Source organism: Belonocnema kinseyi, chromosome 1 (genome assembly GCF_010883055.1).
Source record: "Belonocnema kinseyi isolate 2016_QV_RU_SX_M_011 chromosome 1, B_treatae_v1, whole genome shotgun sequence".
Classification (NCBI taxonomy): Eukaryota; Metazoa; Arthropoda; class Insecta; order Hymenoptera; family Cynipidae; genus Belonocnema; species Belonocnema kinseyi.
In genome coordinates, this window is record NC_046657.1 from 159,526,421 (window position 1) to 159,542,805 (window position 16,385).

Below are 16,385 nucleotides of genomic sequence, written 5' to 3' on the forward strand. Positions count from 1 at the left end.
TATCACAGGCATGGTAAAGAGTATACTTAAGAACAGCATAACCTGATACCTCAGTTTCAGGTCAGTCCTGAAGAAGTAAACTGCGATGTTCATGAAACGTCGGCAAAATTCGTAGTTTTTTACACGAGTGACACCCGAAATATCTCTTGTTATTAAAATGAATCATCGTGAAAGCATTGAATCTAGTATTCCATTTCTAATGAAAAATGTATCTTTTTATTTGAAAAATTCGACTATTTGGTTGAATATATGCATATATTTTGTTGGAAAATCTTTTTTTTTCGTAGAATTTTATTCCTTTTGTTTGTAAATTCATTTCTTTGTTTGAAAATTTAACTGTTTTGTTGAAAATTCAATTTTGTTTGGTTGAAAATTAATTTTCTAATAACTAAAAATTTAACTGTTCCATTTTTAGTTAAAATTTTGTTTAGTAGAAAATTCATTTCTTTCGTTGAAAACTCAATTTTTTATCTGAAAATTTAACTTTTTCTTTTCTGTTTTAAAATTTATGTATTTTTTTAAAATATTCATTTCTATAGTTGGAAAGTCATTTCTATAGTTAAAAATTTAACAACTTTGCTGAAAATGTGTTTCTTTCTTACTTGAAAAATTTCCTTTTTCAGTTGAAAATTGAAAAATGCTGTTGAAAATTGAATTTTCCCCACTGAACCTTTTTTTGTATTGTGTATGCATCACGTCGCGCGCATATTTAAAATTTATCAATGTCTTTGTTCTTGTTAAAATTTTTTTACAACAAATAATAATTGTAATGTGCTTAAAGTTATTAACAATTACTTGAAATTCATATTTGTGATAAAAAAGGTACGCCTTCCTTTAAAGATTAAATCTTTGATTTATTTTTAAGGCGTAAAATCAAATAAAGAAATACTTTCTTTCCACGTTATAAGTATATTTTGTGATTAAAGATTTGTTTTAAATAATTTTACAATGATTATTTGTTGCCAAAAATCGACTTGCAGATTTAATCATGTTAAAGAAGCGCGCCAGGGGTGACCAATCCAGCCTTCGGCGAGACGCGTGCGCAGTACGAAATGATATGTACCAAAATTGGGAACACTGCAGCGTAGTTAGTACTTTCGATGAAACGAAGACAGCAGCAGAAATTGCAACAAAAAAAAACTCTTGACTGGAAATTTTGACAGTTCTACAAAATCCAATTGTTTTTTATCTTACATAACTCCTCTCCTTATTACCTCGTGACATTCTGATCAGATAAAAATCACAAAAATGCCAGACATATCGACGATAACACACTATCCTCTAAAGGTGAGTAATTTAATAATTTATTTTCGATTCAACACTCAGCAGACCGCATTTTTAATTAATATCTAATCTACATGTATAGATTATGTTATTACTCATAATTGATGCGCAGTATCAACTTTTTTCTCTTCATTTTAACAAAAATGTTGTGAATTTGTCAACGGTTTGGATTTATAAAATTAAAATTACATGATATTTTGGAAACATAGCGAAAAATAGGGTGACCAGACGTTCTGATTTATTCGGACATGTCCTGATTTTTCAAGACCGAGAACGAAAATTTGCGGTTTTTATTCCGCGGACGTAAAATGTGTGAAACTTCACTAATTTTGAAAAATAAAGAAAAACGTCGGATTGCATACAAAAATTGGAAGTTCAGAAAAGTATTTTAAATAATTAACATATTCTACAGATTGTACTTAATTGCTTAATTAAACATGTTGACTTCGAAAAAGTTGTTTCTATAATTTATAAACATAGGGAAAGAAGCTTTATTTTATTTTTTCAAAAATTCAATATTTTTGTTTGAAAATTCGCCTTTAGTTTGAAAATTTCACGTTTATGAAAATTTAAGAAAATTCCACTTTTTTAAAGATATATTTTTTATTTATTAACTAAAAATTCTCCCAAACAAAATTTGGTTGACATTTCACCGATCACATTTTTCGTTAAAAATTCGATTGCTCAGTTGAAAGTGGATCTCATTTTTTTGATAGATGATTCACTGTTTTAATTCTAAACCCTTTTTTTTCTTCAGACTATTTTATTAAAAATTTGTTTAAAATTGGTTGAAAATTATTTTTTTAATACAAATTTATCTTTACTAGTTGAAAATTTTGCATTTTTGGTAGAAAATTAGTCTTTATGGTTAAAAATTCACCCCTTTGGTCGAAAATTCCACTAATTGGTTTAAAATTCCTTTTTTTTATTGACAATTTATCATCATAGTTTAAAATTCATATTTTTGGTAAGATATTGAACTACAGTGTTTAAAAATATTTTTGCTTTGACTAAAAATTTAACTACTTCGCATTTACGATTGAACATTCCAAATTAATTGTCGGAATATTAACTTTTTTGTTGAAAAATTATATTTTCCGCTTGAAAATTAAAATGTTTAGTAGAAAATTCTTCTTTTTGGCATGAGAATTCCACATTTTTGATACAATTGTGTTTTCCTTATTGACTGACAACTTTTTCTTGGTTAAAAGTTCCTCTTTTTTTGGTTTCAATTTTTGTTTTTCTTTTTATTTGAAAATTGATGCATTTTTTTAAATTATTTTTTTCCAGAAAATTAATATTTACGATTGAAAATTTATTTTTTCATACGAAAATTCAACTATGTGGTTCAAAATTAATTTCATTTTTTAAAACTTGAACTCTATTGTTGAAAATTATTTTTATTCAATTATTTTTTCAACTAAAAATTTAATAACTCCGTATTTAGTGAAAAATGTATCTTCTTTAATTAAAAATTTAACTATTTGGTTGAAAATTAATGCATTTTATTGAAAATTCGTTTTTTATGATTAAAAATTAATTTTAATTTATTAATTCGTATTTTTGGTGGAAATCAATCTTCTTGTTTGAAAATAAGATTTTTAGTTAAAAATTCAACTAGTTCATTTAAAGATTCGTAAGTTTAAGTTTAGTTGAAAATTCATCACTTTGGCTGAAATTTTTGTTGTGGAAAATTAATTTTTTCAACTGATAATTGAAATATTTTTTTATTTTATTATTTTTATTTTTTTATTTTGGTTGAAAATTGATATTTTTTTTAGTTAAAAATTCAACTGTTTGGTTAAAAACTCGTCTTTTTTAGTTAAACATTCAACTATTTGATTAAAAATTAAAATATGTCAGTAAAATATTTCTCATTTTAGTTGAAAATTCATATTTTTTAGCTGCAAATTTATATTTTGTATTTGAAAATTAATGTATTTTGTTAAACATTTGTATTTTTTGTTTAAAAATTCATCTGTTGTCGTAGGAATCCCACCTTTTTTGGCTAAAAACGCAGCTGCTTGATTGAAAAGTAATTTTTTTGTCGAAAATTTAAAACTATTTTGTTAAAATATCACATATAACATTTTTCGTTGAAAATTCAACTACTTAATTGTAAGTGGAACTAAGTTGTTAACAATCCATTTTTTGGTTGATTTATTATTTTAAATAAAAATAAAAAATTTTAATTTAACTATTTTGTAGATAATTTATTCATATTTGGTTGAAAAGTAATTTTTAACTGAACATTTAATTATTTTATTTTTAGTTTAAAATTGATCTTTTGTAGTCGAAAATTCTTTATTTTTAATAGATCTTCATTGTTAAATATTTATATTTTTCGTCGTAAATTCAAATGTTTGATTCAAAATTAATTTCTTTTAAATTTAAAATTCATAATTGAAATTTATTAAAAATTCGTCTGTTGTGGCAGCATCTTAATCTTCTTAATGAAAAATGACATTTTTTAGCTATTCCATTTGAGTTGGAAATTTATATTTTTTGGTTAAAAATGCATGTATTTTGTTGAAAATTCTTTTTTTTTTAGAGAATTAATATTTATAGTTGAAAATGTATTTTTTTTTGTCGAAAATTCATTAATTTGGTGCAAAATTCATCTTTTTTTTGAAGATAAATAATTATAGTTGACAATTTTTTTCATTGTTTAAAAATTGAACTCTATTGTTGAAAATAAATTTTTCAATTATTTTTTCAGCTAAAAATGCAACTTCTCCGTATTCAGTAAAAAATGTATCTTCTTTAGTTGCAAAATAAACTATTTGGTTAGAAATTGAACTATTTAATGTAAAATTCTTTTATTTTTTACTTTTTTGTTTAAACTGTAAATTTAACTACTCCGTGTTTGGTTGATTGATCTTCTTTAGATGAAAATTCAACTATTTTGTTAAAAATTCATGCATTTTATTGAAACTTCGTCTTATGTGGTAGCATATTAATCTTCTGAGTGAAAAATTAATCTTTTTGTGCTATTCCATTAGAGTTGTAAATACATATTTTTTAGTTGAAATTTCTTTTTTTTTACAGAATTAATATTTATGTTTGAAAATTTTTTTAGTCAAAAATTGAACTATTTCGCTCGAAATTTATTTTCTTATTAAAGATACATCATTATAGTTAGAAATTCATTTCATTGTTTAAAAATTGAACTCTATTGTTGAAAATAATTGTTTACAATTATTTTTTAGCTAAAAATGTAACTAGTCCGTATTCTGTTGAAAATTTATCTTCTTTGTTAAAAATTTAACTATTTGATTGAAATTCGTTTGTTATTTAAAATAAAATTTTTTTTATTGATTAATTATTAATTAATTTTTTTCCATTTCGGGTTGAAAATTTATCCTTTTTAGTTGAAAAATTGGGATAATTTCCTGATATTTCAATTAAGCCATTGGTCACCCTAGTGAACAAAAATTCCTCATTTTTCTCTGTTTGGAAATGAAAATGCATATAAAAAAATGAAAATTACAATATTGAAAAATAATTTTGTGAGATTTCTTGAAATTTCTATTAATAGGTGCGTTATTAAAAAAAAAGGTATCGTGCGGAAACCTAAATTATGGAATAAAGAATAATTTGTTTAAAACTTTTTTAGTAATATTATTTAATTATTTTAATCAAAGAATAAATAATTATGTAACAATGATATATCACTCTTTTACGCACAATGTCACCTGTATTATTTTATTAAACACGTTTCTAGTACGTGGAGAAATATGATACTTTGTTACTCAACCAGTAATTCATATTTTCTCGGCAGTTTCAATATCCTCACTCATAAAACGAAACTCTAGAGAATTCTATGAGATTTATACAACATATTTAAGATTTTTTTCAATTTTTTCATCCTTTTTTTACTTTATAATTTTTTAAAAATATATTACCTGAATTTTATAAGCGTAATTTTTAATTTTCAGATAATTTTTGCAATCCACTTCTCCCTGGTCTCATGGTAGGACTTTAATTTTATTAGCTTTACGAAATAAATCTATAGAATATTTCTGACATATTTATTTATTTTTTTCACTAGTATAGTAAATTTTTGTAGATAGTTTCCTACGAAAAATGATCTTAAGCCCTAGCAATTTTAAATACAAGTTCTTGATAATTGGAGACATTCAATCTTGGACGATTTAATAATTCAGTATTTGAAATTCATCTGCAAAAATAAAATTTGTTATTGCTTGAGGAAATATAAATTGTAGAGTCAAGTCTACAAAATTGAAAATAGTGTTGAGTCGTTCGAAAATTAACAATTACAAACTAAAAACTTTAAAAAATCAGACTTTGAAAGTTCACTCTCCAGTTTGAAATTTGAAGAAAACAGAATTATATTTTGTAGAAGTTTAAACGTTAAACGTTAACTAAAAAGTGTAAAAGTAAATGATTTAAAATACTCAAATAAATAAATTTATTATAAAGCATTTAGAATTTATCATAAAATTGAACAATTTCAAATAGCAAAATGATTTACCTCATTAATTTTTTTTTTTCAATTAAAAAAAAATCAAGAATAATTGTTCATAGGGGTATTCAAGGACAATGGGTTCCTCGTTCTATGATGATGTACAATCTTCTATTTTTCATGTGCCTTCTTTGGGCCATTCACAACATCGAAACAGACGAACCTCTTCAATTCGTAAGTATTAAAAAAGTATAAAAATGTTAAATAAAAGTAATTTTTCATAGTGCATAGTCGTAGAGTCATCAAAATGAAATTTTAAATTTAGATATATCTGAAAATCCAAGTATCTGGCTGAAAATTCATGTTGTTTTGGGAAGAAAATTAATCTTTTTTGTGGAAAATTAATCTATATTTTTGAAATTTCCAGTTTGTTTGTAATCCCTCCCCCTCTCTTTACTGAAAAATCCCACTAATGTTGAAAAGTTAGATTTTTTAATTAAATTAAACTGTTTTTGAGAAAAAAATTAAAATTTTCTTTAAATGAAATGTCAATGACTACATTTTTTATTTAGAATTCATCTTTTCTTTTGGTATAAATATTTAATTACTTCCTTAAAAGTTAAACTCTGTTGCTAACATTTTTTGTTGAACATTTTTTTAAAATGATTTTTTCGTAACTGAAAATGTAACTGTTCCAGTTGATCATTGGATTTGAAAATTCATCTCTTTGATTTTTTTAGCTAAAAATTTATTTACTCTACTCAACTTTTGATTGAAAAATAATCTTTTTTTAATTGAAAATTCATCTTTATCGTTTAAACCAGCTATTCTATTTGAAGATTCATAATTTTAGTAAAAAATGCATCACTTTTTTTGAAAATTTAACATCATTTTATTCGAAAATTCGTCTCTCCAGTTGAACGTTAATTTTTTCTAACTGAAAATATTAAATATTCATTTATTGATCGCCAAATTGTATTTTTTAATTGAAAATTCATCTATTTCGTTGAAAGTTTATTTATTTTAGGCAAACATTTCTCATTTTAGTTGCAATTTTTTTAACGCTGAGTTTTGGAAATTCTTCAATTTTAAACGGATTTAAACGAATGGAATAGTTAAATTTTTAGATTAAAAAATTAATTCTCAACCAAACTGATGCATTTTCTAATAAAATTGTGAATCTTTAACTGGAATAGTTCAAATTGAAACGAAAAATATGAATTTACAACTAAAATAATAAATCTTTAACCGGAATAGTTGAATTTGTAACAAAAAATCTTATTTTCAACCTAGAAGTTTATTTTTCACTAGGAAATACGAATTTTTAACAAAATACATCAATTTTCAACAAAAAATTATGAAATTTCAACTGTAAATTAAGCTATTCCACGTTTATTTAGAAACTGATGTTTGTAGTTAAAAATTTTAAAAAATGGTTACAATTTTATCTTTTTTGGTTAAAACTGTCAATATTTGGTTCGAAATTCTTGTATTTTGTTGAACATAACCGTTTAGGGTAAAAATTGATCTTTTTTAGATAAAAATTCAATTATTTGATTGAAACATCGTCTTTTTTAGTTAAAAGTTCCAATTTTTTTATTTCAAGTAATTCAATAAAATATTTATTTTAATTGAAAATTCATATTTTTAGTTTAAAATCCAACTATTATAATTAAAGATTCATAATTTTAGTTAAAAATGCATCAGCTTGGTTAGAAAATAATTTATAACTAAAACTTTAACGTCCATTTTTTGTTGAAATTGGATCTTTGTACTTCATAATTCAACTATGTATTTGCTTGAATTTTTTTTTCATTTAAAAATTCAATTATTTATTTAAAAAAATTCAAATATTTCTCATTTTACTTGGAAATTCATGTATTTTGTAAAAAATCGTATTTTCGATGGAAATTAATCTTCTTGACTGAAAATAAGATTTTTTATTGAACATTCAACTACTATTTCGGTTAAAGAATTATCATTTGAGTTAAAAAATCATATTTTTGGTTTAAAATTCAAACTATTTCAGTTAAAATTTCGTAATTTTATTTGAAAATGCATCCGTTTCGTTAAAAATTAATTTTTAAGCTGAAAATTTAACTATTCCATTTTTGGTTGAAAGTTGATCTTTTTTAGTTCAAAATCAATCTTTTTGGTTTAAAATTCATCTGTTTCAGTTAAAGATTCATTATTTTTGTTGAAATTTTTGTTGGAAAATTAATTTTTTCAGATGAAAATTAAAGTATTCCATTTTTTGTTGAAAACTAATCTTTTTTTAGTTCAAAATTCGAAAAGTTGGTTGAAAATTAATCTTTTTTGGTTGAAAATTTCACTATTTGCTTAAGAATGCATGTATTGTTTTGAAAATCAGCGGCTCGTAAGAAAATTAATCTTTTTGGTTAAAGATTTAACTATTTTGTTAAAATATTATCTATCTTGTTGAAAGTCGCCGATTTTGGTAAACATTGATCTTTTTTGGTAGAAAATTCAACTATTTTGTTAAAAATTCAAGTAATTCAGTAAAATATTTCTCATCTTAATTGAAAATTCATGTTTTTTATTGGAAATTTATATTTTGTAGTTGAAAATTCATGTATTTGTTTTAAATTCGTCTTTTTTGGTAGAAATTAAGCTTTTTGGTTAAAAATTCAACTATTTCAATTTTTTTAACAAAATGGTTGAATTTTTAAATGAGAAAAAATTTTCAAGCTAATACGTAGTTGAATTTTGAACTAAAAAAATCAAATTTAAAAAAATGGAATAGTTATCCATTTTTTTTTTTTAATTTGATTTTTTCAGTTCAAAATTCAATTATGTATTAGCTTGAAAATTTTTTCTCATTTAAAAATTCAACCATTTTGTTAAAAAAATTGATGAAGATTCGTATTTTTGATGGAAGATTTTTTGTTGAAAATTCAACTACTATTACGGTTAAAGAATTATCATTTGAGTCAAAAATTCATATTTTTGGTTTAAAATTAAACTATTTCAGTTAAAAGTTCTTAATTTTATTTGAAAATGCATCAGTTTGGTTGAAAATTAATTTTTTAAACTTGAAATTTAACTTCCTTTTTTGGTTGAAAATTGATCTTTCTTAGTTTAAAATTAATCTTTCTGGCTTAAAATTCATCTATTTCAGTTGAAGATTTATCATTTTGGTTGAAATTTTGGGTGGAAAATTAATTTTTTCAACTGAAAACTAAACTATTTCATTTTTGTTGAAATTTTGTTAAAATATTATCTATCTTGTTATATTTTTACTGAAAAAGATATAAATTATGAGTGATTCAAATTGAATTTAATATAATAACCATATTTATTTTCATAAGTATGCTATGACTTTTAAGTAATACGACGATAAAAAAAAATTTTTTAAACAAATTGACTGCAAATACAGTTTATTGTAGATTAGCAAATTTCCTAAAGATTTTTTTATTCTAACAGGAAATTTTCGTTTCAGGCGCTGTTTATTAATGTTGTGTCTATACTATTTGATGTATTCGCCCTAGTTGTGTACTTTCCGCACGGTAAGCAGAAAAAAAATATGTGACTAATTTATTGGTGGAAGAGATTCACAATTTTGTTTTATTAACCTGCCCATGCAGAAGATGTATCTGTCTGATCGAACCAACTTCTAGGGACATATGAAAAATTCTGCGCAGTGGCTATTATCTTCAACACGTGCGCGCGCATTATAACCTCAATATTCCTTGTACGGATTGGCCGCTCAAGAGGTGGATCTCTGGCCATGATGTTCCCATCGAGTCCTTCTATGGGTCAGTTTTTACATTTTTTTATAACTCAATTTTTTATTTAAATACAGGATACTATCTCGTCGTTTTAGACGTTAAAAGCTTAAAGAAACATTTCCCTAGGGCGCAAAGTGGGATGCAATCAAAAAACGAGGTTCAAAATAACTTGTAACGGGCAACTCTTAATCGATTTTGGATTTTTTTGTTGCAAAAGTCGGCATTACATTTTGAAGAGATTTATGTTGTCTGATTTTTGATTTTTTTTTTAAACTTTTATGTTAATGTAAAAAGTGAAGAAAAAGTAGATTTTTTCGTTTTTTTTTGCTTATCTTCGTGAAAATATTTTGTCTGTGATCAGCATTACCAGACTTAATGCACGGAGGTAGTTGAAAGCAAAAGAAAAATAATATTGTTAAGTTAATTGTTATGAACAAATGAAGTTAGAAAATAATCTAAATTATGGATTCTTCGTTTGCAAAGTCTATTTTTGCGTTAAATATACGTCCGTTCATCGAAAAAATAATACTCGATCATAAAATTTTTTCATTCGATATTTTTAAATTAATTTTATAAACAAATTATATAAAAAAATACCTAGTGTGGACATTTAAACGCAGGCAAAAATCGTTTTTCTCTTAATTTTCCTCACATTATATCGCTAGTGATGTTTTAGGATGGAAAATTATCATCCGATATTTTTTATTAGTTTCATAAACAAATTATTTAAACAAATGGGAATGCGTGCGAAACAAAAGACACAACTTTTTGTTTTGTTTTGAAGGTATCAATAACATTTTCTTCTGTTTTGCATATATTAAAGAAAATATTTTCTTACAAAATTAATTAAAAATATCAAATAACAAAAAAAATCACGATTAAACATCATTGGCGACATCATTTGAGAAAAAATATGCGAAAAAAGGCTGTTTTTCGACCTTCAAATGTTTACAACATTTTTTTAAATATCGGATGACAAATTTTTATGATCGACTATTATTTTTTCGATGGCAGCAAGTAATTTTTACTCAAAAATTTCATTTGAAAATTAATATAAAAGTTTAAACATATAAAAAATGAAAAATCAGGCTAAAATTTAATGCTGAATTATTCTTTAAAAAAATTTTTAATTTGCCGATTTTTTTGTTTTGAAATTTAAACATTTTGTTTCTAAATATATTTGAAAAACTTTTAGTGACAACAGTCATATCGAATTTTGTAAGGATTAAATAAAAGGTTTCGTAAGAAATACGTAAAATATATGAATTTTCAAAAATATAGTCTTTAATTTTAAACGCAAAAAAATAAATTTAGAAACAAAAATGGAAGGACTATCTTTTTAGTTAAAATAATTAACTTTCAACTAAGAAAAAGGGAATGTTTAACAAAATAGTTCAATTTTAAACAAATGTTATGAATCTTCTATACAAAAATATTTGTAATATTTGATACTTCCTATTTTAATTTTCAATCAAAAAGAGTGAGTTGATCTAAGAAATGTGAATTTTCAACAAGACGAATTTTTTACAAAAAAATTAAATTTTCAACTCAAAAATATGCATTTTCTACAAAAATAGTTTATGTTTAAAAAAAAAGAGTTTTAACTAAAGTAAGCGAATTCTCAACTAAAAATGTCAGTTTTCTAGCCAAAATGGAATAGATAAATTTTTGTTTAAAAAAATTATTTTTGAACAAAAAAAAGTGAAAAATCATATAATCTCATCAAATATTTCTCGTTTTAGTTGATAATTTTTTTTAGTTAAAAATTTGTATTTTGTAGTTGAAAACTCATGTATTTTGTTAAAACTTCGTCTTTATTGGTACAAATTGATCTTCTTGGTAAAAAATAAGATTTTTGGTTTGAAATTCGACTATTCCAGTTGAAGTTTCGCGATTTTAGTTCAAAATTCAACTATGCATTTGCTTGCAAATTTTGTTTTAGTTTAAAAATTCAACCATTTTGTTAAAAAAAATGTAAATATTTTTCATTTTAGTTGAAAATTCATGTACTTTGTTAAAATGAGTGTTTTTGATGAAAATTAATCATGATTGAAAATAAGATTTTTTGTTAAAAATTTAACTATTCCGGTTAAAGAATTCTCATTCGAGTTAAAAATGCATATTTTTGGTTTAAAATTCAACTATTTCAGTTAAAAATTCGTAATTTTATTTGAAAATGCATCAGTATGGTTGAAAATTTTTTTGAAAAAAAGTTTGATTTTCAACTCAACAATTTGCATTTTCTACCAAAATAATTTATTTTTCAAACAAAACAAAAAAAATTTTTTTTAATAAAATAAGCAAATTTTCAACTAAGAGGTCAGTTCTCTAGCCAAAATGGAATAGCTAAATTTTGGTTTAAAAAAATTCTTTTTCAATAAAAAAGGAAAACAATTTTGAACAAAGTCGTCAGAATTTTAAACAAACAAAAAGAATTTTTAACTAAAATGATTAATCTTGAACCCAAACAATTCATTTGGAAACAAATAGTTAAATTACCAACCCAAAAGATGGATTTCCTACCAAAGTAAATATTGGTTAAAACTAACTTTTTTTTAAGTAAAAATTTAACTTTTGCAGTAGAAAATTTAACTATTTTGATGAAAATTCGTTTTTGTTTTTGGTTTGTTTAGGATTAGATTTTTAACAGAGTTTAACTATTCTATTTTTGGTTTAAGGTATATTTTTTAGATGAAAATTCAACTATTTCATTAAAAATTAACATTTTTTACTTAAAAATTAAACTATTTGTTCGAAAATGTATGTACTTTTTGTGGAAAATTCGTCTTTTTTCGTAAAAAATTAATCTTTATGGTTGAAAATTCATCAAATATTGAGTTTAACTATTCTATTTATGATTGAAAAGTCATATTTTTTGGATGAAAATTCAAATATTTAGTTCAAAATAAAAATTTTTTATTTAAAAATTAAAGTATTAGTTTGAAAATGTATGTACTTTGTGAAAATTTCGTCTTTTTTCGTAAAAAATCAATCTTTGTGGTTGAAAATTCATCTTTTTGGTAAAGAAATTAAATAATTTCAGTCGAAGATTCATTATTTTAATTGAAAATTCATCCCTGGTTGTAAATATTTGCTAAAAATTTATTTTTCTGGTTTAAAATTCTGCTATTCCAATCAAAAATGTAACTTTTCAGTTAAAATTCCATCACTTTGTTTAAAAATGTAACTGTATTTGTGAAAATTATTTATTTTGTGGATTGAAATTTTTTTAAATTGAAAATTGATCTGTTTGGTTGACCATTAATTTTTTTTAATTTAAAATTTAATTATTTAAATTATGGTTGATAATTTATCTTTTTTAGTGAAAATTAATTTGGCGTTGTTAAAAATTCAACTATTCCAGTTGAAGATTCACCATTTTACTTGAAAATTAACGTTTTCAACTGAAAGTTTAAATATTTCACTTTTTGTTAAAAATTTATATTTTGTAATGAAAAATTTAACTATTTGTTTAGAAATTAATTTATTGTGAAATTTTTTGCTCTGTTGTGTTGTTTAGAAGGAACGGTATGAATTTAAATAAATGTTTGCGTTTTGCGTCAATTAATATTATTCCATTTTGGGTTGAAAATGATCTTTTTTAGTTGAAAATTCGTCGTATTTTGTAAAAATTAATCTTCTTGGTAGAAATTTTATCTTTTTGGTCAAAATTTTAATTATTCTAGTTAAAGATTCCTCATTTTAGTTAAAAATTTATCTTTCTGATTTAAAATTCTACTATTCCAGTCAAAAAATTACGTTTTTAGTTAAAATTTCATCACTTTGTTCAAAAATGTAACGATATTTTTTTAAATTAGTTACTTTGTGGAAAGAAATTATTTTAAAATAAAAAGTTAACTTATTCCAATTGTATATTTTATACTTTTAGTTGAAAATTCTTCTGTTTTGTTGAACATTAGTTTTTAAAAAATAAAAAATGTAATTATTTAAGTTTTGGTTGATAATTTATCTTTTTTAGTAAAAACTAAATTTTTGTTGTTGAAAATTCAACTATTCCAGTTCAAGATTCACCATTTTATTTGGAAATTCATCAATTAGATTTAAAATTTAACTATTTTGTTAAAAATCCGTTTTTTATTTGTTGAAAATTAATGTTTTCAACTGAAATTTTAACTAGTTCACTCTTTTTGTTAAAAATATATATTTTTTATTGGGAAATTTAGCTATTTGATTAAAAATTCATTTATTCCGAAATGTTTTGCTATGTTGTGTTAAAAAATGTTCAGAACGAACAGTATGAATTTAAATAAATGTTTTCGTTTTGCGTCAAATAATATTATTCCATTTTTGGTTGAAAACGATCTTTTTTAATTGAAAATTCGTCATTTTTGGTAGAAATCTTTTTGGTTAAAATTTCAATTATTCTAGTTAAATATTCATCATTTTAGTTTAAAAGATCCATCCATCTTGTTTAAAATTCTACTATTCTAGTCAAAGATTTACATGTTGAATTAAAATTTCATGCATTTGTTTAAAAACGCAACTATATTTTTAAAAGTTAGTTTTTTTATGGGAAGAAATCTTTTTTTATTAAAAATTTAACTTATTCAAATTAAATATTTCATTGTTTCATTTGAAAATTCATCTGTTTGGTTGGACTTTTTTCTTTATTTAAAAATTTAATTATTTAAGTTTTGGTTGATAATTTATCTTTTTTTAGTGAACATTAATTTGGTATTGTTAAAAATTCAATTATTCCAGTTGAAAATTGAACTATTTTGTTAAAAATTTATATTTTTTATTGTAAAATATAACTGTTTGTTTAGAAATTAATTTATTCTGAAATGTTTTGCTCTGCTTTGTTAAAGAATGTTTAGAAGGAATGGTATGAATTTAAATAAACGTTTTCGTTTTGCGTCATATAATATTATTCTATTTTTTGTTGTAAATAATTTTTTTCAGTTAAAAATTTGTTTTTTTGGTAGAAAATAATCTTCATGGTTTCAAATTTATCTTTGTGGTCAAAATTTTATTTATTCTTCTTAAAGATTCCTCATTTTAGTTGAAATTTAATCTTTAGGGTTTAAATTCTACTATTTCAGTCGAAGATTTACGTTTTTATTTAAAATTTCATCACTTTGTTAAAAAATGTAACTATATTTTTGAAAGGTAGTTATTTTGTGGATTGAAAATTTGTAACTGAAATTTTAACTTATTCCAAATGAATATTTTGTAGTTTTAGTTGAAAATTCATCTGTTTGGTTGAACATTTTTTTCTTAATTTAAAATTTAATTATTTAAGTTTTGGTTGATAAATTATCTTCTTTTAGTAAAAATTAATTTGTTGTTGTTAATAATTCAACTTTTCCAGTTGAAAATTCATCATTTTGGTTAAAAATTGAACTATTTTATTAAAAATCCGTTTATTTGTTGAAATTTAAATTTTTAAACTGAAAGTTTAACTATTTCATTTTTTGTTGGAATTTAATATTTTTATTGGAAAATTTAACTATTTCTAAAAAAATTCATTTACTCTGCAATTTTTTGCTCTGTTGCGTGAAAGGGTGTTTAGAACGAACGGCATGAATTTAAATAAATATTTGCGTTATGCGTCAAATCACCTGATACCTAAATCCGACTCTGTACAAAGCTGTTTGGCAAAGCTTTTAAAATGTTCTTTTCTTAGATAAGAAATTAATATAAAAATTTAATTTTCAAGGCTATGGACGGCAAGAGTATGAAGACATATCACACCCAGTTCCGCAGAATTCCGACTTCGCCGGAATTTAAGAAAAAAAAAAGGAACCAAAGAATGGAGATTGCGATTTTCGGAAGAAGGAAAACGACCGAGAAATATATTGCACCCCTTCTAAAAAAATTTAACCTATTCAGAATGCGGATCTTATATATTTTTGCATAAAAAGAAACCTCGATCTACTAATCAAAGATTTATCAAATTAGATCTATTTTCTGTGCAGACTAGTCGCCACTTTGAAATACTGCAGTTATATAAAAATTAAATTTAAATCTGAAATGAAAAAAAAAACCATAACTTTAAATAATTGTTGCCGGGAGAGATTATTCTTCTCTGAAAGTCATATTAAATATATTTTAAGCATACAAATATAAATACTAATGTAGGTTAGGTGCCTGTATTGTTTATAAATTTTAATTCTAATTTATTAATCGTTAATTAAGCGTAAACTAATATTATAGAATTTTTATTGTGATTTCAGATTTGTGTTCATTGTACAATTGCATTAAATGTTATAGTTTATATTACAGATGTACACGTTTTTTATACGTCGAATCACGATGTTATAAATTATTGAATTTTTATTTGAATTACAGTGGATTTTTAATCAGTTGTTTTTGAGATAGAAAATGTATAGATACGTTCTGTTTTTGAGAATCTAATAAAATTAATTTCAAATCTTCGACTTACGAGTTGTTTATTTATTTGACAATTAATAATGAAAATTAAAAAAAGACAATTCTATTATTCCAATCTGAAATTGCAAAATTTTAAGCTATGAAACTAAAAAATGAATTTTTAACAAAAAATATAATAGTTGATATTCTAACAAGTATATGAATTTTCAAAAAAAAAGAGTTAAATTTTAATCCCAAGAGTTGATTTTTTTGCAAAATAATGATAAAGAATTAAAAACAAAGAATTTCTTCGAGACGAAAATATGAATTTTCTACCACAAAGACGAATATTTTTCAAAATTGTTCAATTTTGATCCAAAGAGTTAAATTTTCAAAAATTAGTTGAGTTTTTAACCATATAGTCGAAATTTTTACTAAAAAGGATACATTTTTAACCAAAAATAGAACTATAGCGATAAATCCTAAACAAATAAAAAAAGTAAAATATTTAACCAAAAAGACGAATTTTCTGCAAAATAGTTGATTTTTCAACAAAATAGTAAAACTTTTAATCCGAGATACGAATTTTCAAA

The 16,385-nt window shown here is 23.0% G+C and overlaps 1 protein-coding gene across 1 annotated transcript; it reads left to right on the forward strand.

The window, feature by feature from the left end:
• Positions 1–1,056: 1,056 nt before the first annotated feature.
• On the forward strand, positions 1,057–15,644 carry LOC117173186. Its single transcript, XM_033361654.1, has 6 exons — positions 1,057–1,287; positions 5,223–5,257; positions 5,833–5,944; positions 9,171–9,237; positions 9,349–9,486; positions 15,140–15,644. Exons 1-6 carry the CDS (start codon positions 1,249–1,251, stop codon positions 15,208–15,210), a joined length of 462 nt encoding a protein of 153 aa, XP_033217545.1. The 5' UTR covers positions 1,057–1,248; the 3' UTR covers positions 15,211–15,644.
• Positions 15,645–16,385: the final 741 nt, after the last annotated feature.

What these genes read in the sequence shown, in the direction of transcription:
- LOC117173186 (XM_033361654.1), top strand. Translation starts at nt 1,249, where the DNA reads ATGCCAGACATATCGACGATAACACACTATCCTCTAAAG. An exon ending in CACTTCTCCCTGGTCTCATG is followed by an intron (nt 5,258 to 5,832) that starts GTAGGACTTTAA and finishes AATTGTTCATAG; the next exon opens with GGGTATTCAAGGACAATGGG. An exon ending in CAGACGAACCTCTTCAATTC is followed by an intron (nt 5,945 to 9,170) that starts GTAAGTATTAAA and finishes TTTTCGTTTCAG; the next exon opens with GCGCTGTTTATTAATGTTGT.